A 24,793-nucleotide genomic window follows, 5' to 3' on the forward strand; every position below is an offset into this window, starting at 1 on the left:
GCCTCACCCGTTCTGAATGTGGAAACATGACTCCGCCTCGCCAACGACCGCAAGAGGGAGAAGCAGCTACAGGGAAGCCAGGTGAGGCCGGGCGCCTGTCTCGCCGGCCCCGCCCGGGAGTAGACCAGCCGGCGCAAGCCCCACGGCCCCGCGCGAAAGCCTTGAGAGTCCACAGCCCACGCCGACGGCGGCGGGGGTCAGGGCGGCGCGTCACGTGGCCCAACGGCGCAGCCAATCAGCGCAGCCCTCTGAGGTATTCAAATCGATGGCGGGGGCCGACGGTTGTACGCGGCTGCGCTGCTGCGGGCGTCTCGGGGGCTGAGTGTCGCCTTCCGCCGCCATGCCGGGCACCGGGCGCTGACAGACCTTCGGGCCCAGTGGGCGGAATGGAGAATCAGGGTGTGCCTCCCGGGCCTTATCGGGCCACCAGGCTGGTAAGACCGCGCGTGAACGAGACTGGCCAGCCGGGGTGATGGCCTCTTTTACGTTAAAACGTTTGTAGTTTTCCCTCGGGCGGAGGGATAGGTCCCAGAACCTCTTGGGTGGCTGAAGAGAATGAGGGGAGTTCACGGGTATCGCGGACCCTTGCAGGACACGCCTGTCCCCCTCCTTTGCTCCGGGCTCCCCGGGTGGGCGCATCGGACTCAGCTTCTTAAGCGACTCCTGTTCTTGGTGCTGTCGGCGTCCCCTGGAATATTCTGTGTTTAGTCGCTCCCCACGCCTGATTTTCTACCCGCATAAGGATTCGAGAAGAGTTTTGAGTTCCAGTGCTTTGTAGGGTCAGACTGGAGGCAAGCCCGATTGTTTGTGACAGCTTCGTTTTGCCGGTCCTGTAGAATTTAATGCAGGATGTACCGACTGAATGCCACTCAGTAACAGCTATTTCATAACTAAGTATATTTTAAGTACCCATCAGGAACCACTGTTGGTAGTCACTGGATTTGTACTTGCATAGAGTGTCTTGTGTATTTGGATCATCAATCCAAGAGGATACTGTGCCACTGGTTTTGTGACATTAGGAGAGTCACTTCTGTGAGCGTCAGTTTCCACCTTGGTAAACTAGAGTTAATGATACATGCCCAGGCTAAGAGATGTCCCAGAGTAGACATACTGTATGTGAAAGTGTGCTGTGATCTGTAGAATAACAAACAGCTTATTCTCTGGATAAATTGCAGCTCAATATAAGTTTCTTGAATAATATATGAAATGTGGAAGTGTGGAAAGAAAAGAATACAGTTATTGTGTTTTCAGCCCTTAAATTCTGCGTTGTGACGTTGGGACCACATAGGTTAGATAAGTGGTAGCATAGCGAGTAGTAGCATAGTTGGGGTTACAAATCAGATTTCTTAACCTCTAATGTAGGATTTTTTAATTAAAAAGTTATATGTTTATTCTATACCACTCCTCTTAGACCTGCCACGAACCCAAAAGTTTGGGTAATTTGAAAACAGTTTTGGAAAGTGTGAGTATCTTTTGAAAATGTAGATATATCACAGCGTCATTAAACAAACAGTAAACTTAAAACTTAATTTACCACATCTGTTCTATGTTAATTATTGGGATCTTCACTAGTAAATATACTAAAGGTATATTAATACTTTAATACTAAAGGTATTTCACCAGTAAAACTATTGCCTGCCAAGAGTTTTGTTTGGCCTGCATAGTTAGTTATGAGTGCAGGTTCTAGAGTCAATCCAATGCCTGGGTTTTAGCTGTGTGACCTTGGTCAAATTATTAAATATCTCTGTGCTTCATATTCCTTATCTGAAAATGGGATAGTAATAGTACCTGTTCATAGAATTGTGAGAATTAAAGTGAAATAATGAGTGTAATGTGTAGTGTATGACACAAATGCTACTATCATATTATTAATATTAGTTGAGGTTAAAGAAACAGGAAGAAACAGGAATAAATGCTTTCTCTGTTGAGGACTAAAGGCGGGTTCATTGTAGTTCTCCATTATTCCTAGGTTTCCTAAATAAGCCAACCAGCCAGTGAAGTGCTTTTAGTCAAAAACTATTACATGAAAATATTATTACAACACTAGAATTAGTAAAAAGAAATCAGTATGAGATGTAAAATTTTCTTTAGCACAAATAAGACAAGTGATTTCTTCATGAATTGTAATGATTTAGCAAGATGTGAATGAGAGAATTTTCTTTGTCTAATTAAAAAAATTTTTTTTTCTTTCCATTTACAGTGGAATGAAGTTACCACATCTTTTCGAGCGGGAATGCCTCTAAGGAAACACAGGCAACACTTTAAAAAATATGGCAATTGTTTTACAGCAGGAGAAGCTGTAGACTGGCTTTATGACCTGTTAAGAAATAATAGCAATTTTGGTCCTGAAGTTACAAGGCAACAGACTATCCAGCTATTGAGAAAATTTCTTAAGAACCATGTCATTGAAGATATCAAAGGCAAATGGGGATCAGAAAATCTTGATGACAACAGTCAGCTATTCAGGTACTAAACAAAGAAATAACTGCAAAACTGAATTACTTAACAATGAAGTTTCACTCCACTTCTAATATACTTTTACTAAAACAGCAGCCTCTTCAGGGGAAGTAATATTTTCTGTAGAAAACTTACTGCTCTTAGTCCAATTAAAACCATTTAAAAGTTAAAGTTAGTTAAAGGTTATTGCTGCACAATTCAAACTTATAATAAATAAGGAGTTGGGAGGAAAGAATGAGATAGTGTCACTTTTACATATTCTGAAAGCTCTATAACATGTCAAGGACAGAACATTATCATCCTTTAGTTTCATAGATTTAAGAATTACAAGACAAGTTCTCACAGGTCCTTACCTTCAAGTGACGTGTAATCTATATAATCTAAGAACACATGTGATGAAATAAATAATAGCAAACTTTATATAATAACTAACAAAAGAAATATACCACAGGTTGAAGAGAATATTTATTAAGAATTTACCATGTACCAGAAGCCCTACTTTATGAGTTACATGTTTTCTTTATTTAATCCCTAGAATAGCTCAGCAAGGAAGGTATTAACTCCTTCTTACAGGTGAAGAGCCTGAGACCATGCTTCAACAAATTTTATTCCCTCGGTCTGAAATATGTTCATGTACACATTCATCAGACTAGTAAACACGTTTCTTCTCATGTCAGCTGTATTGTAGCCTCTGTGGGGCCTTTCTGACTCCCTCGGGCCAGCATAATTGATTTTTCTCTCTTGCACCCAGAGTTCTTGATTATATATCCCTTAAATTAGGTCTTTGGATTCTAATACCCATGTTTTTTTACTCTACAAAATTAGTGCTTTTCAAATGAAATGTTGTAGAAATTGATTCTTGCCTATGTGTCAAAGATGACTTATATCATACAAGTAAACTGCAATAACAAGCATATGAATATCTTGTATAACACCCTACAAATCTTTCCTCTCTCCACTACTCGTCAGTCACCTTTTGAGTTCCTTTGCTGCTGCTCATCCTTTAGCTTTTACTGTCCTCAAGGTCCTAGGCTTGTCTACCCTTCACCTCTCTCCCTGGGCAATCTCATACCATGTCTCCACTTACTTTTCTTCTGACTTTCAAACCTCCAACCCAAATACCTCTCCTGAGCTTTAGGCCCACTTTTGCCTATTAAACAGGCACTACAAATACAGTATATACACTACAAATACCATCTCTTAACCTAAATTCTGACCTCTTATATCCATATCTGAATGAATGGCACAGTCTTCCCTGTAGTTGCCTTCATTCTTTCCCTTTTCCCCTTTACATATGATGTAATTATCAAACCATGTCTATCGTGCTGCCTCAGTATTCTGTGATCTGTCTACTTCTCTTCATGAATGTTCTTTTTGTTAGACTACTATTCTCTCTTACCTGGAATTCTGCATAACTGTTCAACTAGTCTGTCTACCTCTAGTGCTTTAATAGTGGTAACAAAACTATGACGTAGTTAAAAATAAAGTATAACAAAAATGTGTAAGACCTTACTGGAGAAAATTATCAAATTGTACTTAAAGTAATAAGTGGAGAAGGATATTCTGTTCATGAGTGAGAAGACTTAGTGTCATAAATAAGTCACTTCTTCCCAAATTGATGTATAAATTCAGTGCATTTTCATTCAAAACCCCTACATAATTTTTTGTAGGCTTTAACAAGCAGATTTTAGAGTTCATTTGATAATGTAAAGGTCCAAGTCAATTTTGAGGAACAATGAGGGGAGAATTGCCTTACCTGATTATCTGGGCTTAATTAAATTTAAATTAAGACCATTAAGTGCTGAGAATATAAACCCTTACATATAAAGAAACTTGGTGTGAGTTATACATGAATTAAATACCTAAATATGAAAATAAAACTCTTCTGAAAGAATATAAGAAACTATTTTTAGGACAGAGGAAAAAGAAAAAAACTTCTGAGGTGACTAAAAACTTATGCATAAACTTGATGTATGTTAAAAGATACCATAGAGATATTGTTTATGTATATTTATTTAAAGTATGAAGACATGAACAAGAAGGAAATACACTAACTATAGGTTAATGATTTCCCTTAGGAAGAGAGAAATAGAATTAGCAAAGAATTTCTTTCATTTAAAAAAAAGATAATGGGGCTTCCCTGGTGGTGCAGGGGTTAAGAATCCACCTGCCAGTGCAGGGGACACGGGTTCGAGCCCTGGTCCAGGAAGATCCCACATGCCGCGGAGCAACTAAGCCCGTGCGCCACAACTACTGAGCCTGCGCTCTAGAGCCCGCGAGCCACAGCTACTGAGCCCACACGCCGCAACTACTAAAGCCCACGTGCCTAGAGCCCGTGCTCTACAACAAGAGAAGCCACTGCAATGAGAAGCCTGCGCACCGCAACAAAGAGTAGCCCCCGCTCGCCACAACTAGAGAAAGCCCATGCGCAGCAACGAAGACCCAACGTAGCCATAAATAAGTAAATAAATAAAGTAAATTTGAAAAATAATAATAAATTTTAAAAATTTTTTGAATTTCAAGAAAGATAATGAAGTCTTGATAAAATGTTAATAGTTGCATTGGTTGATGGTTACCTATGTGGATGTTGTTTTATATTCTGTACTTTTTTGTATCTTTGAAATATTTTATATTAAATTGAAGGGAGGAAAAGAATTATAATCAAAAGGAGCAAGAGTTCTGGAAATTGAACAATTACAAAGGGTAGAAAATATATACAAATTAGATAACTAATGAGAGAAATTTAGAAAATGTAACATTCTAGAACCATTTATTATGTAAGTGGTACCTCTCCAAAAGAATTGATCCTAATAATCACCCTGATTTATACAGGAATAAAGTTAAAATACATACAGTTTACTAAAGAAAGCAGGAAACTATTAAAATTTTTTAAAAGGTTTAATGGGAAAATTAATTTATGTAGAAGATTCATTCCTTGATAATGTAAACAAATCCAGTTTTTTGAGTTATTTTTAAGATAAATGGGCACTAAAAGTTTGTTTATGATCTCACATTATTTAATTGCATATTATTCTTAAACCAGATTTCCTGCAAATTCTCCACTTAAAACTCTTCCACGAAGGCATCCAGAATTGAGAAAAAACAGAATAGAGAACTTTTCCAAAGATAAAGATAGTATTTTTAAATTACGAAACTTATCTCGGAGAACTCCTAAAAAGCATGGATTACATTTCTCTCAGGTAAAATAGCCTTTTTACTAGTTACTAGTTTAAATATAATTACTGCGTGCTTAATAATAGAATCATTAAAAGTGAATGATTAAGATTTGAAGCCAATACTTGGAATCTCTTAACTATATTATATTCTAAAAATGTATGTGTAAATTTGTTTGGAACTCACAGAAACGATAATAAAAATGGTAGTGAGACATACTTGAAATAGTATTTGTATAATTTAAGCATGTTTTGTTTTAAATTAATTTGAGGGTAGTGGAGGCAGCTGCAAAACCAAAAGCTCTATTACCATATATTGCATTATTTCTTCAAGTGACACCTTACAGCTCCACAATGGGCTGATACTAATAGAATTACTAAATATTAGAAGTGGTGTCAGTTCATTATCTCCAAAATGTGAGCATACCATATTAAACCAAAATAATTCTTTTTTCAGGAAAATGCAGAGAAAATGAACTGTGAAATAATCAATGAAGATCAAGAAAACTCAGTTGATAATAGAGAAATAAGCCAGAAAGACGTTGAAGAAGTTTGGAGATATGTTATTCTGATCTAGTAAGCTATAACTAAGCTATAACCAAGTTCCTGAGGTGTTTAGAATGTTAATTTGATATTTTCGTCAAGATATGCAGTTGAGGAAGAACAGATTAATTCACAAAGCTTAGAATTTAACCTGTATATGTTTCTTAACAAATATTCTTGCGATAGTTCTGGTACAATAGAAGTAGAATGTTTTCAATATGATTTGCTTTTTCTTTGACTCAAAGTTGTAGCTCTAGTTTGGGGTCTATATTGGAATCCTGCAAAGGTTATTAAGATACTTTAAAGTAGATACTAATATAAATCTTAGAGGTTGATTTAAGAAAAATATTCCAAAAGCTTTGTTTGTTTTCCGTTCAAACTCTTTCATATTTATATTCTATTCCACTTATTTTATGGAGGAAAAAAAGTTTGTATTCTTTCTCCTATTTAGCCTGCAAACAATTTTAGGTGTGTCATCCCTAGAAGAAGTCATAAATCCCAAACAAGTAATTCCTCAGTATATAATGTACAACATGACCAATACAAGTAAGCATGGAGTAGTTATACTGCAAGACAAATCAGGTTGGTATCAATAAAAAAAGTTGGAATCATTTTAAACATGCTAACAAAGCTTGCAGCTATGGTGGGGATAAAGAGAGACCAAAATGTAGAAAGTAGAATACTTCAGTTGAGAGAACATCAGGGAGACTACTGTTTTATCAGAGGCGCTTTAGTAATCATAGTGGACTAATTTTTAAATAAATATTATTCACACTTATTTTAGCTCTTAAGGTGGATTCCTGAATGATTTTTTTTTTTTAATGACAGGGTTAAGCATCCAAAAGATATGCAAATATGATTAAAACTATTGATTAATCACATTTTATTGAGGACCTACAATGTGCCAGGCACTGTGCTAAAGATTAGTGATGAACAAGAGAGAAACGGTCCATGCCTTCCTGGAGCTTACATGAGAAGTTATATACAAATTTAAAGGGGTCAAGACATACATGCAAAGCCAAAGTAACACACTATAAAATAAGTCAAAACTCTCAAGAACAGTATTCTAAAGAACACTGCTTTGTATTATATATATGTTTATATAATGTACTGATTTCAGATATAAGATAGGAAAATTGGGGAAATAATTTAAGCCAGATGTATTGGAAAGCTTATAGGAAATGTATTAATAAATTTACTGAAAATGTTGGCTCATTTTTTTATAATCAATTGCTGTCTGTAGAATTAATTGACATGCATTACTTTGAGTTTCTTTTTGTGGGCAAGAACTTTGAGGGTTTAATTGTAGGAGCAAAAATGTAAATGTTAAAACTTAAGAACTATGTTGTGCATGCCTGTAGCTTGGGACCTTTCATTACCTAAAATAACGTGATTATATGCTCTCCATCTAAGCTTTCTATTCTTTATAACTATTAACTTTTCAAGTCAAATGTATGTGTGGTTTTTGTGTTTGTGTCAAAAAACTGCTACACTTAGGTGTCATGTTTCACATAGTGGCAATTGAAAGATTTTAAGCAAGCCTCACTGTGAAAGTACCTTAATATTCAAATATAGCTTGTTTCAATCATAGGTCTCACTCAAATCAGTAATATTCAAATTGTATAGCTAACTTTTTAAACTTGTATTGTAAAATACTGTCTTGGCCCTATGTCTTATTAAATATGTAATCATTTTTAATCCTGCTGGTACACATACATATATATATATATATATACACACATATGTATAATTATATAATATAATAAGTGTGAAGTTTTAAATATACTATCATCATAATTGTATGATTGAACACTATTAATTTTTTGTGTAGATGATCTTCCTCACTGGGTATTATCTGCCATGAAGTGCCTAGCAAATTGTAAGTTAAACAAACTGTGTGTGTGTGTGTGTGTGTGTGTGTGTGTATTATATTGATAGTATTTAATAAGAACCAAGGAATTATTTTTAATAATTTATAAAGTCCTGATAAAATTAAATTATATTATTTCTGTTGATGTTTAAATGAAGATCTAGTAGAACTGATTACATTTCTTTGCATGTGGAGTGTGTTATAGAGCCCTTAACTTTTTCTATGCAGATAGTGATTTTATAATCCAAGCCCGTCATTTATGACTCAGTTCTCATAAATCATAAAATCATAGGCTAGAGGATCTCAGAGGATTTTTAGGTATAATTTACATCAATTGCCTTAGTGAGTCCAGAGAGTTCAAATAGCAACTTCTAAGTAAAACAGCTTGTAAGTTGAAAGTTTCAATCAGAAATGAAGTCTTATAAAACCCACTTCAGTCCCCTTGCCGTTGTACACAGCTTCAACATTTGGTGTTTCATGACATGCTTCTACTCCATAGGGTATATTAATGGGACTTTTATGTTTATGAAAAAAAATGGTCTGTCACTAATCAGATCATTTTTTAGCATTTCATTCTTCAAGCTTTTTCCATAGTGATCAGTGATAAGTGATTTTTATAATTTAAGACCCTAGTTCAAGTACAAAACCCTAACTGCTCTCGAAAATCAATTTTTAAAATGTGCAGAGGTGTATGCTTCTAAATCATCAAAAGTTAAATTATATTTTAATAATTTTGCTACAAAAGTATTTTTCTAGTTTTTATAAAATTAGTATTTTATTTATGTTCAGGATAAGTATATATTCCCTTGTTGTCCACTGGGTGTCAATATGACAAAATAACAGGATAAATAGCAATAAAATAAATAATATTAGTTATAGAAAAAATTTATCAAATCAAGGTAAAGATCTTGATCAGAAGCTAAAGATTTTTGAGATTCTCTTTCTACCTTCTCGCTACCTAACTGTCCTTCTCTCTCATACCTTGGCTCATGATTAGCAACTCAGATAGCATACTTCCAGGGATTTCTCTGATGCCCCATCTTAAGGGATTTGTTTCTTTTTCTTCTCAGTCCACGTTATACATAAATGATACCAAGATATAGCTTACTAAATTCCAGTTTAACAACAATATGTCTAGCCAGAGGCAATATTAAGACTTTTACTTAACTTGTTTGTTATTTAATCCCCCACCGTAATCCTGTGACATACAGGAATCAAAGATCAGTATACTATTCGTAATTTTTTTTCTAGAAGAGAAAACTAAGGCTTAGAAAGTCTTTTTTTCTGATACATAAGGAGCTATGTATTCAAACCTAGGTTCTCTAACTGTAAATTCTGTGTTTTTAATTCCAGTAAAGTATTTTCTATCTTAGAAAACTTTTAATGATTATCAAATTTTTTATTCTACATATTAAGAATATTTCTTATATCCTCCTCAGAAAAATTGTCTATTTATTTTGTTCCACATAAAATCCTTATTAGCCTTTAAGCTATTAAGTGTGTGTATGTGTGTTAACTTGAAAGATAAGATAGTAACTCTCAAATCTGAGTGCATATCACAGTCACTAGAGAAACTCAGCAAATATTCAGATTCAGTCGATTCAGTATGTCAGGAATTTTTTTTTTTTTTTTTTTTTTTAAATCACGTCTCAGAAGATTCTTATAGCAAGATGCCCAGCTCAGTGTTAGGAAACTACTTAATTAGTGAACCAGAAGCAAACATTTCTAGATCAGTAATTCCTAGCTCCATAGGAATTCTGATAGATTCTGGACTATCTAGAGATAGTCCAGAATATCTATCTAGATAATAGATTATCTAGATAATCTATCTAGAGGAGATTATACTTTTAATAGGTGCACTGGATGATTCTGATATGTAGTCCATGGACCACACTTTAAATGCTATTAAACCTCAAGATCCTGTGACTTGCTCTCACTTTATACTGCTCTAAGTTCTAATTTTAGCTTTGCCACCAAACCTCTTTTACCTTGAGCAAGTTGCTCTGAGCTTCAGTTTCCTCACCTGTAACATAAGATCAGAATTTATTTCTGAGGAAAATACTAATGAGTAGACATGATTATTTCAATAATGTTAAGCTAATGGAACAGCGATGTAAAGATATTATTTAAACTCATTCAGGGTATGCTTCACGTCAGGCAAAATTTAATCACAAAAATGTAAATTTACAAAAGTCAATTTGAAAGAATTATTTGCATAATCCAAATAATCTTTGCTTTATAAAATGAATTGTGATAAAATCCCATTAAAATAAACTGTCCTGATGCTTTTAAAATATATTTCAAATTTTGCTTTATATACAATTTTTCAGTCATATAAATATTAAAATTAAACAAAATGCTAATAGTTGCAGTGATTTCTAATGAAAAGATGGTGAGAAGGAATGAGATATGCGCAACCCTTTAAATTTTTAAATTGTGACAGAATTTGTTAAACATAACTCCTTCATGAAATAAGTATATGTTTTATGCTTTTTATAAGTATCTTTAAAAATTGTATTTAAAATAAAATATATTTCACCTTTTTTTTAATTTTTTGCCTCTACTTAGGGCCAAGAAGTAATGATATGAATAATCCAAGTTATGTTGGATTTGAACGAGATGTATTCAGAACAATTGCAGATTATTTTCTAGATCTCCCTGAACCTCTACTTACCTTTGAATATTATGAATTATTTGTGAACATTTTGGGTATGTATAGATTTTTATTTATTATTTAAATTTATTTTATTAGTTTCCAAGTCACCCATAATTTAAAAGATCTAAAAGTATAGGTAAATATGAAGGTGGCAGGCTATAAATTATTTTAAACTTCAGGAATACTCTGGTTGTTGTTATGTTGTTTTCCAGTAATTCAAATACACCATTCCAACACCAATTCTCCACACCAATAGGGTGTCTTACAATTCAGTTCATTTCTGACACTAACTACCCAGAGTTAACCCAGACCCCAAAAAGTTGAGGACAAAGTCTTTCAGCTCTGATACTAACTACCCAGTGCTAGCTCAGACCCCAGAGATCAAGGGCTTAGTTCCACAACGCTGCCCTCACTTCAAGCACCAGCTGCAAATGAGGTCCTCAGGTTTACTGACATTTCTGCCTGGCTAACTACCAAGTTAGGGGTTCCCACAACCCCCTGAAGTTTAATAATTCACTGTAACAGCTCACAGAACTCTGGAAAGTGCTTTACTTAATGATTACCAGTTTATTATAAAGGATACAAGTCAGGAACAGCCAAATGGAAGAGATATATAGGGCAAGGAATGGGGGTAAGGGTTGTGCAGAGCCTCTATGTTCTCTCCAGGAATGTCATCCCCCCAAGCGTGTCCATGTATTCACCAACTGGTAAGCTCCCATAGCCGTGTTGTTTCAGAGTTTTAACTGAGGTTTCATTACATAGGCATGGTTGATTAAATCACTGCTCATTGTTGACTAAGTCTGACCTCCACCAACCACCACTACCCCACCACCCCCTCCAGGGAGGTCTGAGGTAAGGCTAAAAGTTCCAACCTTCCCCAAGAAGGGCTAGGCCTAAGTCACCTCATTAGCATAAACTGAGGCTAGCTCTAATAGGCTCATTGTGAATAACAAAAGACTCCTGTCACTCTGGAAATTCCCTGGGTTTTAGGAGCTCTATACCAGATACCAGAAACAAAAACTATATATACATTTTATTAAACTACAGTTGTCTTATAATTAAGAACTTTCTAATACTTGTAGACTGAAAGTAGATATTTTTTCATGTATTTGACTGAATCCATTTAATTAGATTGTTGAAATAAATTTTAAAGTTATTTTCATCACAAGTTGGAAAACCTCGAGTCTTGCACTTTGTAACTGAATGTTGCATGTGTCCTATTTAAGTGGCTTCTGAATTAAGCAACTGCTATTTGTACTATACTAACAATATGTACTATAGTGATGCTTTGTTTTTTTAACGTTACTCTTGTTTTTGTTTTATTTTTGTCCACTGTCATACAGTTGCATCTTAATTTTTGTTTCATTTCCTGGTAGTTGTTTGTGGCTACATCACAGTTTCAGATAGACCCAGTGGGATACATAAAATCCAAGATGATCCACAGTCTTCAAAAATCCTTCACTTAAACAGTCTGAATTCCTTCAAATCAACTGAGTGTCTTCTTCTCAGTCTGCTTCATAAAGACAAAAACAAAGAAGAATCAGATACTACTGAGAGACTGCAGATAAGTGCTCAAGGATTTCAAGAAAACTATGCTAAGAAAATGCAGCTAGTTAATTTTAAAAACAGAAGCACCAGTGTTAATGACATAATGGGAGGAAGTTGTCATAATTTAATAGGCCTAAGTAGTATGCATGTTCTATCCTCTAGCATCAAACCAAGGTGCTATTCATTAGAAGGAATTGTAGATTTACCAGAGAGTTCAAGTAAAGAGGTCTCCAGTGTCTTCCATCAATCTGTTCTGAACATAAAAGGACAAAATAATAAACAATTTTTAGAGTCTGAGACCAAACAGGAATCCCTAATGAATCTTCATTCAGAGGAAAGTATTCAAAAGCCACTCTGTGTTGGTTTTAAAAGAACCTCTACTTTGACCGTTCAAGACCAAGAGGAGTTATGTAATGGAAAGTGCAAGCCAAAACAGCTTTGTAGATCTCAGAGTTTACTTTTAAGAAGTAGTACAAGAAGGAATAGTTATATTAATATGCCAGTGGCTGAAATTATCATGAAACCAAATCTTGGACAAGGCAGCACAAGTGTGCAAACAGCTATGGAAGGTGAACTCGGAGAGTCTAGTACCACAGTCAATAAGAGACTCTGCAAAAGTACAATAGAACTTTCAGAAAACTCTTTACCTTCAGCTTCCTCTATGTTGACTGGCACACAAAGTAAGGTTGATGCTTTCAACGCATGTAATATTAACTTTTAGTGTTTACTAACCCTGTTTCACTTACCTGGCTTTTCTTCTCTGAAATTGCTTTATTTTTTCCCTCCAGAAGGAAAGTTTCATATTGTAAAAGACTTGTCATGGCATAACCAAGATTTATTCTACTTACCTAAAGCACTCCTTTTCTTTCTCTTAAATTGCACTTATTCTGAGTCACTTTATTTGTAATAAGTGAAGGATTTTCAATCCTTCATAATCCAATGAGTTATGAAGAAAATAATGAGTATCTTACCATGCTTTTGAAGAATGTGGAAATTTCTGGGAATAGTCAAAAGAAATGAAATATTAAAATATTATTTTGCCTTCTTTATATAACTATATGCTGGTAGTATGAAAGCAGCTAGTGTCATTGATGATTTTTTTCTGGGGGGTAATTTGCCTTCTAGGTTTGCTACAACCTCATTTAGAGAGGGTTGCCATCGATGCACTACAGTTGTGTTGTTTGTTACTTCCCCCACCAAATCGTAGACGGCTTCAACTTTTAATGCGCATGATTTCGCGAATGAGTCAAAATGTTGATATGCCCCAACTTCATGATGCAATGGGTACAAGATCACTGGTAAGTTGATTTCTTAAAGAAAGAATAAGTCCAGTTCATAAACTGTGCCCCACCCCGAAAAAAAAAAGAAAGAAAGAAGACCAAACCATCTAAGCATACTACTCAAGTGATGCCATGGTCTTGAAATCCTAGATTCTTGAGTTAAAAAGGCTCTTGAAAGTCTAACCTTTCCTAGCAGCAGAGTACTGGTGCATTAATCCTTTGTGCCCAGTCTTTTATACTTTCACATCTTGATCTTTACCTAAGGACTTTGCCTCTTCACTCACGTTATATCACTTCATAGTGGTTAACTGTCAGACCATATTATATTGCCTTGTGCCAATTCTGTTTGGTGAGGAAGGAAGAGGAGATGTAGGCACTGTTGAAAGCCGAAGGGCACTATAACCCTGTGAAATAAAGAATTAATGGGAAATTCATGTGTAGTAAGTCAAAGTGTTTCAGATATTGTAGTAGTGGGAAAGTTGTATTTGATGTGTTATGTGAATTAGGATAGCTTGTCATTGTGGGCAGGGAGTTGGTAGAGGTACTGTGAAGCAGTCTTAGGCTCCGTATGAAGATGAGGGAAGAGGCATTTATATGCAGATATTGACTGGAAATGAACTCTTGAAATAGTATCTCTAATACCTCTTTCCCTCCCTCTCTTTATCTCTCTCTCTCTCTCTCTCTCTCTCTCTCTGTCTTTCTATAAAGAGCTGCCACTTCCTCAGAGCGCAGCTTCAATTTACAAAATGTTCTTGTAGCAAGGAATCTGTAGCTAAGCTCCGTTCTTCCACTTATTAAGGACAGTTTTTTAATAGAACGACATACCTAATATAAAGAGGAAGAATTATTCTTAAGTAATTGTGGCACCATTAAAAAGCATAGGGAAGTTTGTAGGAAAAGATATTTAAAGAGATATGAGTAGGAAGGAGGTAATTTTGATTTTACACTTTTTGAGATTGAGGTTATAGAACATCCAAGTGAAATTTATCCTACAGACAGAATGTTGGAAACATGAACCTGGTGAAGAAATATTAGGGCAGAAAGTATATTTTTTGGAAAAGTGGTAGTTGAGGCTGTGGGAGTAAATGAGTTCTACAAAGCTGAGAAAAAAAAGAATAAAAGCTGAGGACTGAGCATTGGAAGAAGATAGGAAAACCTGCCAGGCATGTAGGAATAAGACCAAAAATATTTCAATTCAATAAATGCGCTCACCATCTATTATGTGCAAAATACTTAAAATACAATTCTGATATTCAAATTATTTTAGAATGAGGTGTGTGAGTGTTTATGTGTGCGTGTGTGTGTCTTATATTTGGTGGGTTATATGGATATGAATGAGAGTAAATTAGTTTTGAAACACAAAATTTACCCCAGGATTTGAAGATTGTCGTGATGGAATTGAAAAATACAGTGTATTAATTGTTTTTAAAGACTAATAGAATAGCATTAAAAACTGTTTTCCAGTTTCAAAAGATAAATGGTGCCAGCCTTGTAACCACTTGTGTTTATATGTTATATATTCTCCTAGTCTGTGCTTTTATGGGATTAATTTAATAAGTCACTGTTCTCTAACAGTCTTTAAGCACCATATTTATATGGTATTAATGGAACCTATGGTGTTTAGTGATAAAATTGTGACAAAATTGAAGAAAAAGCTAAGCCTTCTGTAATCATTTGGAATTTATATTAAGGAAATACTTAACAAGTACTATTTAAAAATTGGCATTTTATTCTTTCTAATGTAATAAGTTATTGTCCTCATTTTTTAAGCTGAAGTCTGCTTATCAGTTTATCTCAATCCTTTAGCATAATACTACCTAGAAATTACTGATATTCTAATTTATATAAAACCTTAAGTTTTTAAATTCACATCTTTTAATGTTTCTAGATGATACATACTTTTTCTCGGTGTGTGTTACGCTGTGCTGAAGAAGTAGATCTTGATGAGCTTCTTGCTGCACGATTAGTTTCTTTCTTGATGGATCATCAACAGGAAATTCTTCAAGTACCCTCTTACCTACAGACTGCAGTGGAGAAACATCTTGACTACTTAAGAAAGGGCCATGTATGTATTCTAAGTCTTAAAATTCTCTGCATTAGTCAGTTGCAAGTGGCAAACTCATCTCAAACTAGCCTAATCAGAAAGGGAGACTTTATCAGCTCACATAAAGAACCTCCAAAAGTCTGGAATGTAGACAGAATATGGAGATTCAAATAGCAATAGGACTGTTTCCATCCCTTCATCCCTTATTTCCATTTTGGTCCTATATTTGAAAAATGGCTCCTTCACGTGATTGGATATGGCTGATTGAAGCTCTTGAGTCATAGACTTACATTTGCAATCCAAAGGGAAAAAAAGCCATTCCTCACCTCCAATTTGAAAAGTTATTGGTATGGACTCAGAGTGGCCAAATCTAGATTAAATGCACATTCTTTAGGTAGTTGAGGGTGAGTGGGTTGAAGAGAGGGCCCATTCTCTGAGTGGCTCTACATAGATTAGAGAAGAATCTGTTCTTCACAAAAGGTAAGGATAGTTGGAGTAGAATGGGAAGGAACTTTTATAAGGAGAGAAGGAATCTAAGCAGCCAAAAACAACAGATGTCTGCTATATTCAGACCTTGGCTGCCCAACGCATATATTCATGTTTCTTCCTATACATACTATTCTAATATTGCCATGACTTACTGTAATTATAACTGTCCCCTACAATTCTTTCTCTTGTCTGCAGATTTTTTTTTAATTTATTTTTTTATACAGCAGGTCCTTATTAGTGATCAATTTTATACACATCAGTGTATACATGTCAATCCTAATCGCCCAATTCATCACAGCACCACCACCACCACCCCCCCACCGCTTTCCCCCCTTGGTGTCCAGACGTTTGTTCTCTACATCTGTGTCTCAATTTCTGCCCTGCAAACCGGTTCATCTGTACCATTTTTCTAGGTTCCACATATATGCATTAATATACGATATTTGTTTCTCTCTTTCTGACTTACTTCACTCTGTATGACAGTCTCTAGATCCATCCACGTCTCTACAAATGACCCAATTTCATTCCTTTTTACGGCTGAGTAATGTTCCATTGTATATATATACCACATCTTCTTTATCCATTCATCTGTCGATGGGCATTTATGTTGTTTCCATGACCTGGCTATTGTAAATAGTACTGCAATGAACATTGAGGTGCATGTGTCTTTTTGAATTATGGTTTTCTCTGGGTATATGCCCGGTAGTGGGATTGCTGGATCATATGGTAATTCAATTTTTAGTTTTTTAAGGAACCTCCATACTGTTCTCCATAGTGGCTGTATCAATTTACATTCCCACCAACAGTGCAAAAGGGTTCCCTTTTCTCCACACCCTCTCCAGCACTTGTTGTTTGTAGATTTTCTGATGATGCCCATTCTAACTGTTGTGAGGTGATACCTCATTGTAGTTTTGTTTTGCATTTCTCTAATAATTAGTGATGTTGAGCATCTTTTCATGTGCTTCTTGGCCCTCTGTATGTCTTCTTTGGAGAAATGTCTATTTAGGTCTTCTGCCCATTTTTGGATTGGGTTGTTTGGTTTTGTTTTGTTTTGTTTTGTTTTTTTAAAGGAGAAATTTTAGGACTGAGATCTTTTTTTTTTTAATTTTGTATTTATTTATGGCTGTGTTGGGTCTTAGTTTCTGTGCGAGGGCTTTCTCCAGTTGCGGCAAGCGGGGGCCACTCTTCATCGCGGTGCGCGGGCCTCTCACCATCACGGCCTCTCTTGTTGCGGAGCACAGGCTCCAGATGCGCAGGCTCAGCAATTGTGGCTCACGGGCCCATTTGCTTCGCGGCATGTGGGATCCTCCCAGACCAGGGCTCGAACCCATGTCCCCTGCACTGGCAGGCAGACTCTCAACCACTGCGCCACCAGGGAAGCCCCGGGTTGTTTGTTTTTTTAATATTGAGCTGAATGAGCTGTTTATATACTTTGGAGATTAATCCTTTGTCTGTTGATTAGTTTGCAAGTATTTTCACCCATTCTGAGGGTTGTCTTTTCTACTTGTTTACGGTTTCCTTTGCTGTGCAAAAGCTTTGAAGTTTCATTAGGTCCCATTTGTTTATTTTTGTTTTTATTTCCATTACTCTAGGAGGTGGATCAAAAAAGATCTTGCTGTGATTTATGTCAAAGAGTGTTCTTCCTATGTTTTCCTCTAAGAGTTTTATAGTGTCCAGGCTTACATTTAGGTCTCTAATCCATTTTGAGTTTATTTTTGTGTATGGTGTTAGGGAGTATTCTAATTTCATTCTATAACATGTAGCTGTCCAGTTTTCCCAGCACGACTTATTGAAGACTTATTGACTGTCTTTTCTCCATTGCATATCCTTGCCTCCGTTGTCATAGATTAGTTGACCATAGGTGCGTGGGTTTATCTCTGGGCTTTCTACCTTGTTCCATTGATCTATGTTTCTGTTTTTGTGCCAGTACATATTGTCTTGATTACTGTAGCTTTGTAGTATACTCTGAAGTCAGGGAGTCTGACTTCAGAGTTTACTCCGTTTTTTTCCCTCCAGCTCCGATTTTTCCCTCAAGACTGCTTTGGCTATTCGGGGTCTTTTGTGTCTCCAAACAAATTTTAAGATTTTTTGTTCTAGTTCTGTAAAAAATGCCATTGGTAATTTGATAGGGATTACATTGAATCTGTAGATTGCTTTGGGTAGCATAGTCATTTTCACAATATTGATTCTTCCAATCCAAGAACATGGTATATCTCTCCATGTGTTGGTATCATCTTTAATTTCTTTCATCAGTGTCTTATAGTTTTCTGCATACAGGTCTTTTGTCTCCCTAGGTAGGTTTATTCCTAGGTATTTTATTCTTTATGTTGCAATGGTAAATGGGAGTGTTTCCTTAATTTCTCTTTCAGATTTTTCATCATTAGTGTATAGGAATGCAAGAGATTTCTGTGCATTAATTTTGTATCCTGCAACTTTACCAAATTCATTGATTAGCTCTAGTAGTTTTCTGGTGGCATCTTTAGGATTCTCTATGTATAGTATCATGTCATCTGCAAACAGTGACAGTTTTACTTCTTTTCCAATCTGTATTCCTTTTATTTCTTTTTGTTCTCTGATTGCCGTGGCTAGGACTTCCAAAACTATGTTGAATAATAGTGACGAGAGTGAACAATCCTTGTCTTGTTCCTGATCTTAGAGGAAATGCTTTCAGTTTTTCACCATTGAGAATGATGTTTGCTGTGGGTTTGTCATATATGGCCTTTATTATGTTGAGGAAGGTTCCCTCTATGCCCACTTTCTAGAGAGTTTTTATCATAAATGGGTGTTGAATTTTGTCAAAAGCTTTTTCTGCATCTACTGAGATGATCATATGGTTTTTCTTCTTCAATTTGTTAACATGGTATATCACATTGATTGATTTGCATGTATTGAAGAATCCTTGCATCCCTGGGATAAATCCCATTTGATCATGGTGTATGATCCTTTTAATGTGTTGTTGGATTCTGTTTGCTAGTGTTTTGTTGAGGATTTTTGCATCTATATTCATCAGTGATACCGGACTGTAATTTTCTTTTTTTGTAGTATCTTTGTCTGGTTTTGGTATCAGGGTGATGGTGGCCTCATAGAATGATTTTGGGAGTGTTCCTTCCTCTGCAATTTTTTGGAAGAGTTTGAGAAGGATGGGTGTTAGCTCTTCTCTAAATGTTTGATAGAATTACCTGTGAAGCCATCTGGTCCTGGACTTTTTTGTTTGTTGGAAGATTTTTAATCACAGTTTCAATTTCATTACTTGTGATTGGTCTGTTCATATTTTCTGTTTCTTCCTGGTTCAGTCTTGGAAGGTTATACCTTTCTAAGAATTTTTCCATTTCTTCCAGGTTGTCCATTTTATTGGCATAGAGTTGCTTGTAGTAGTCTCTTAGGATGCTTTGTATTTCTGCGGTGTCTGTTGTAACTTCTCCTTTTTCATTTCTAATTTTATTGATTTGAGTCCTCTCCCTCTTTTTCTTGAGGAGTCTGGCTAATGGTTTATCAATTTTTTTTATCTTCTCAAAGAACCAGCTTTTAGTTTTATTGATCCTTGCTATTGTTTTCTTTGTTTCTATTTCATTTATTTCTGCTCTGATCTTTATGATTTCTTTCCTTCTGCTAACTTTGGGTTTTGTTTGTTCTTCTTTCTCTAGTTCCTTTAGGTGTAAGGTTAGATTGTTTATTTGAGATTTTTCTTGTTTCTTGATGTAGGCTTGTATAGCTATAAACTTCCCTCTTAGAACTACTTTTGCTGCATCCCATAGGTTTTGGATCGTCGTGTTTTCATTGTCATTTGTCTCTAGGTATTTTTTGATTTCCTCTTTGATTTCTTCAGTGATCTCTTGGTTATTTAGTAACGTATTGTTTAGCCTCCATGTTTTTGTGTTTTTTATGTTTTTTTCCGTGTAATTCATTTCTAATCTCATAGCGATGTGGTCAGAAAAGATGTTTGTTATGATTTCAGTTTTCTTAAATTTACTGAGGCTTGATTTGTGACCTAAGATGTGATCTATCCTGGAGAATGTTCCGTGCGCACTTGAGAAGAAAGTGTAATCTGCTGTTTCTGGATAGAATGTCCTATAAATATCAATTAAATCTATCTGGTCTATTGTGTCATTTAAAGCTTCTGTTTCCTTATTTGTTTTCATTTTGGATGATCTGTCCGTTGGTGTAAGTGGGGTGTTAAGGTCCCCCGCTATTATTGTGTTACTGTCGATTTCCTCTTTTAGAGCTGTTAGCAGTTGCCTTATGTATTGAGGTGCTCCTATGTTAGGTGCATATATATTTATAATTGTTATATCTTCTTCTTGGATTGATCCCTTGATCATTATGTAATGTTCTTCCTTGTCTCTTGTAACATTCTTTATTTTAAAGTCTATTTTATCTGATATGAGTATTGCTACTCCAGCTTTCTTTTGATTTCCTTTTGCATGGAATATCTTTTTCCATCCCCTCACTTTCAGTCTGTATGTGTCCCTAGGTCTGAAGTGGGTCTCTTGTAGACAGCATATATATGGGTCTTGTTTTTGTATCCATTCAGCAAGCCTGTGTCTTTTGGTTGGAGCATTTAATCCATTCACGTTTAAGGTAGTTATCGATATGTATGTTCCTATGACCATTTTCTTAATTTTGGGGGGTTTGTTTTTGTAGGTCCTTTTCTTCTCTTGTGTTTCCCACTTAGAGAAGTTCGTTTAGCATTTGTTGTAGAGCTGGTTTGGTGATGCTGAATTCTCTTAGCTTTTGCTTGTCTGTAAAGCTTTTGATTTCTCCATCGAATCTGAATGAGATCCTTGCCAGGTAGAGTAATCTTGGTTGTAGTTTCTTTGCTTTCATCACTTTAAGTATATCATGCCACTCCCTTCTGGCTTGTAGAGTTTCTGCTGAGAAATCAGCTGTTAACCTTATGGAAGTTCCCTTGTATGTTATTTGTCATTTTTCCCCTGCTGCTTTCAATAATTATTCTTTGTCTTTAATTTTTGCCAATTTGATTACTATGTGTCTCGGCGTGTTTCTCCTTGGGTTTATCCTGTATGGGACTCTCTGTGCTTCCTGGACTTGGGTGGCTATTTCCTTTCCCATGTTAGGGAAGTTTTCGACTATGATCTCTTCAAGTATTTTCTCTGGTCCTTTCTCTCTCTCTTCTCCTTCTGGGACCCCTATAATATGAATGTTGTTGCATTTAATGTTGTCCCAGAGGTCTCTTAGGCTGTCTTCATTTTTTTTTCATTCTTTTTTCTTTATTCTGTTCCACAGCAGTGAATTCCACCATTCTGTCTTCCAGGTCACTTATCCGTTCTTCTGCCTCAGTTATTCTGCTATTGATTCCTTCCAGTGTAGTTTTCATTTCGTTTATTGTATTGTTCATCTCTGTTTGTTTGTTCTTTAATTCTTCTAGGTCTTTGTTAAACATTTCTTGCATCTTCTCCATTTTTGCCTCCATTCTTTTTCCGAGGTCCTGGATCATCTTCACTATCATTATTCTGAATTCTTTTTCTGGAAGGTTGCCTATCTCCACTTCATTTAGTTGTTTTTCTGGGGTTTTATCTTGTTCCTTCATCTGGTACATAGCCCTCTGCCTTTTCATCTTGTCTATCTTTCTGTGAATGTGGTTTTTGTTCCACAGGTTGCAGGATTTTAGTTCTTCTTGCTTCTGCTGTCTGCCCTCTGGTGGATGAGGCTATCTAAGAGGCTTGTGCAAGTTTCCTGGTGGGAGGGACTGGTGGTGGGTAGAGCTGACTGTTGCTCTTGTGGGCAGAGCTCAGTAAAACTTTAATCCACTTACTCCTGATGTGTGGGGCTGGGTTCCTTCCCTGTTGGTTGTTTGGCCTGAGGAGACCCAACACTGGAGCCTACCTGAGCTCTTTGGTGGGGCTAATGGCGGACTCTGGGAGGGCTCACACCAAGGAGTACTTCCCAGAACTTATGCTGCCAGTGTCCTTGTCCACACGGTGAGCCACAGCCACCGCCCACCTCTGCCGGAGACCCTCCAACACTAGCAGGTAGGTCTGGTTCAGTCTCCCCTCAGGTCACTGCTCCTTCCCCTGGGTCCCAGTGTGCACACTACTTTGTGTGTGCCCTCCAAGAGTGGAGTCTCTGTTTCCCCCAGTCCTGTCAAAGTCCTGCAATCAAATCCCACTAGCCTTCAAAGTCTGATTCTCTAGGAATTCCTCCTCCCGTTGCCGGACCCCCAGGTTGGGAACCTGACGTGGGGCTCAGAACCTTCACTCCAGTGGGTGGACTTCTGTGGTATAAGTGTTCTCCAGTCTGTGAGTCACCCACCCAGCAGTTATGGGATTTGTTTTTACTGTGATTGCACCCCTCCTACCATCTCATTGTGGCTTCTCCTTTTTCTTTGGATGTGTGGTATCTTTTTTGGTGAATTCCAGTGTCTTCCTGTCAATGATTGTCCAGCAGCTAGTTGTGATTCTGGTGTTCTCTCAAGAGGGAGTGAGAGCAGGTCCTTCTACTCCGCCATCTTGGTTCCTAATCACCTTGTCTACAGATGTTATGGGCCCTGCCCATGCTCTTACATCTCAAAAATAGTAGATGAACACTTTATTACCATTTCAAAACATTAATGTTTTGAGATGAATTAAAATATCACTTTGTTAGTGTTTTGTAGTTAAAAGAATAAAATCCATGGTTATTGGTACTAATGATGATAGCTACCTTTGTTTAATACTTGTGTGCTAAGCATTTTATATACATTATCTCATGTACATTCACATTTTACAGATGAGGAGACAGACCAAGACCAGTTTAAATAACTTGCTGATGGTTATAAAGCTAGTAGGTTGTAGGGCTGGGATTGAGACCCTACTGACTTATTGCTACTCTGCAGCATAATACAGTTTTCTTAAAGTGTTGAATGTTTGGTGGCAAAATAATAGGTATTAAAACCCATCAGAAGAACCCTTTACCAAATAGGAACATGACCAGAATTAATAGATTTGACTATATGTATCATTTTGTTCATTACAGATTAAAAATCCTGGAGATGGAGTGATTGCTCCTTTGCCAACGTATTCATACTGTAAACAAATTAGTGCTCAAGAGTTTGATGAACAAAAAGTTTCTACCTCTCAAGCTGCAGTTGCAGAACTTTTAGAGAATATTATTAAAAATAAGAGTTTGCCTATAAAGGAGAAAAGGAAAAAACTAAAACAGGTAAGAGAATGAACAAGTTTCAATCGTAAATATTTTCTAATATGCTATTGCTGATTGTTATTTAATGACATTTAGAATCTAATTTCTCATTTTAATATTTTGAATTTTAAATATAATATATATAGACTATGTATGACTACCTGCCTGGTTTTACTCTGTCCTGAAATTTTCATAATAACCATAATAACAGATACTCTCCTTTACTTCCAGTGTTTTATATTTAAAGCATGCATTACCCGGGGAAAATAATTATAAACTTAGGATTATAATACATAACTTTTAGTGACTTATCATTACCATTTAGAATTTTTAACTCTACATCAAAACACTGTAGCCACATGATTCTGGCAAGTCCAATTCCTGGTCTGAGACACTCAAAGAAGTATGAAATGTACTAACTAGATCCTTGTGACCTTCATAGGCTTTACCAATGAGAAGGAAGAACATCTGGAATTTAGGAGAATTAACAGCAGAAGAGAATCCTAGAATGTTAATGCTAACTGGAATCTAAGAAATATTACAGGGTACCTTTCATGTGTGAGAAAGTGGAGGGAGAAGCCAGGATAAAGTGAAAGGATACTGATCTCTGTAATACATCTTTGAGAAAGGCACTGAATCCTTATAAAATGTTGACCAGTGGCTTCAGCTCAGATAATAATGTTAAATACCCTCTAATTACTCACCTCATTTTTAAGTTTCAGAAGGAATATCCCTTGATATATCAGAAAAGATTTCCAACCTCTGAAAGTGAAGCAGCACTTTTTGGTGACAAACCTACAATCAAGCAACCAATGCTAATTTTAAGAAAACCAAAGTTTCGTAGTTTAAGATACTAATTGAATTGAAAATTATGTAATACTTGTGGAACTTTGGTAAGTGAAGCCATATCTAAGAATTCAGCTACTAAAAAGGAAGTCTATTTATAAATAAGGTTTTTCTAAATAAAACATTATGTAAGGAAGTGCCAAAATAGTTTTTATCAATGTGAAACTGCTGAGAAACTAGTGAATCTCAATGGAGAGCAAGTGACAATAGGTGATACCAAATATTTTAATCAGAAATAATCTTTTGTTTTTTATACAACTATCTGGAAAAGCTATCATGATGTGTGCTAAAGTTTCATTTACTTGAATTTTGAAAAATGACATTTGCTTATCAAGATTAAGCTGTAATTCTTTAAAAAAAAACAACAACAACTTATCTGCATGTGCTTATGGATGTTAGCTTAAAGAACTAGTTGTTTAGGATTACTTTTGTTTCTAAGTGTAAGAATGTGAAGAATATTTGAAAATTCAATGAATTAATTTTCAACTGCTAAATATTGCACTCATATATTCTTTTACTACTTTTGATCTATTTATATATGTATGTGTTTTTAAAATATGAATATATATTATAAGACTTTGGTTTGCCTTAAACATTTACCCTAACTGCTTCAGTCATTCATTTTTTCAATAAATATCTTTTGCGTTCTTATCTTCATGAATCTACTAGAATATAAATATATGAAAGAAGTATAAGGCAATCATGTATTCATTTAAAAGATATTTAGCAACTTCTATGTGCCTTTCATTC

The 24,793-nt window shown here is 35.8% G+C and overlaps 1 protein-coding gene across 1 annotated transcript; it reads left to right on the top strand.

Moving 5' to 3' along the window:
- Window positions 1–325: 325 nt before the first annotated feature.
- Window positions 326–24,054, top strand: DEPDC1 (DEP domain containing 1). Its single transcript, XM_061186460.1, has 12 exons — window positions 326–434; window positions 2,201–2,466; window positions 5,501–5,657; window positions 6,088–6,206; window positions 6,625–6,755; window positions 8,005–8,052; window positions 10,612–10,752; window positions 12,076–12,927; window positions 13,373–13,545; window positions 15,416–15,592; window positions 23,033–23,218; window positions 23,914–24,054. Exons 1-12 carry the CDS (start codon window positions 387–389, stop codon window positions 24,052–24,054), a joined length of 2,439 nt encoding a protein of 812 aa, XP_061042443.1. The 5' UTR covers window positions 326–386.
- Window positions 24,055–24,793: the final 739 nt, after the last annotated feature.

This window comes from Eubalaena glacialis, chromosome 3 (genome assembly GCF_028564815.1).
Source record: "Eubalaena glacialis isolate mEubGla1 chromosome 3, mEubGla1.1.hap2.+ XY, whole genome shotgun sequence".
Lineage (NCBI taxonomy): Eukaryota > Metazoa > Chordata > Mammalia > Artiodactyla > Balaenidae > Eubalaena > Eubalaena glacialis.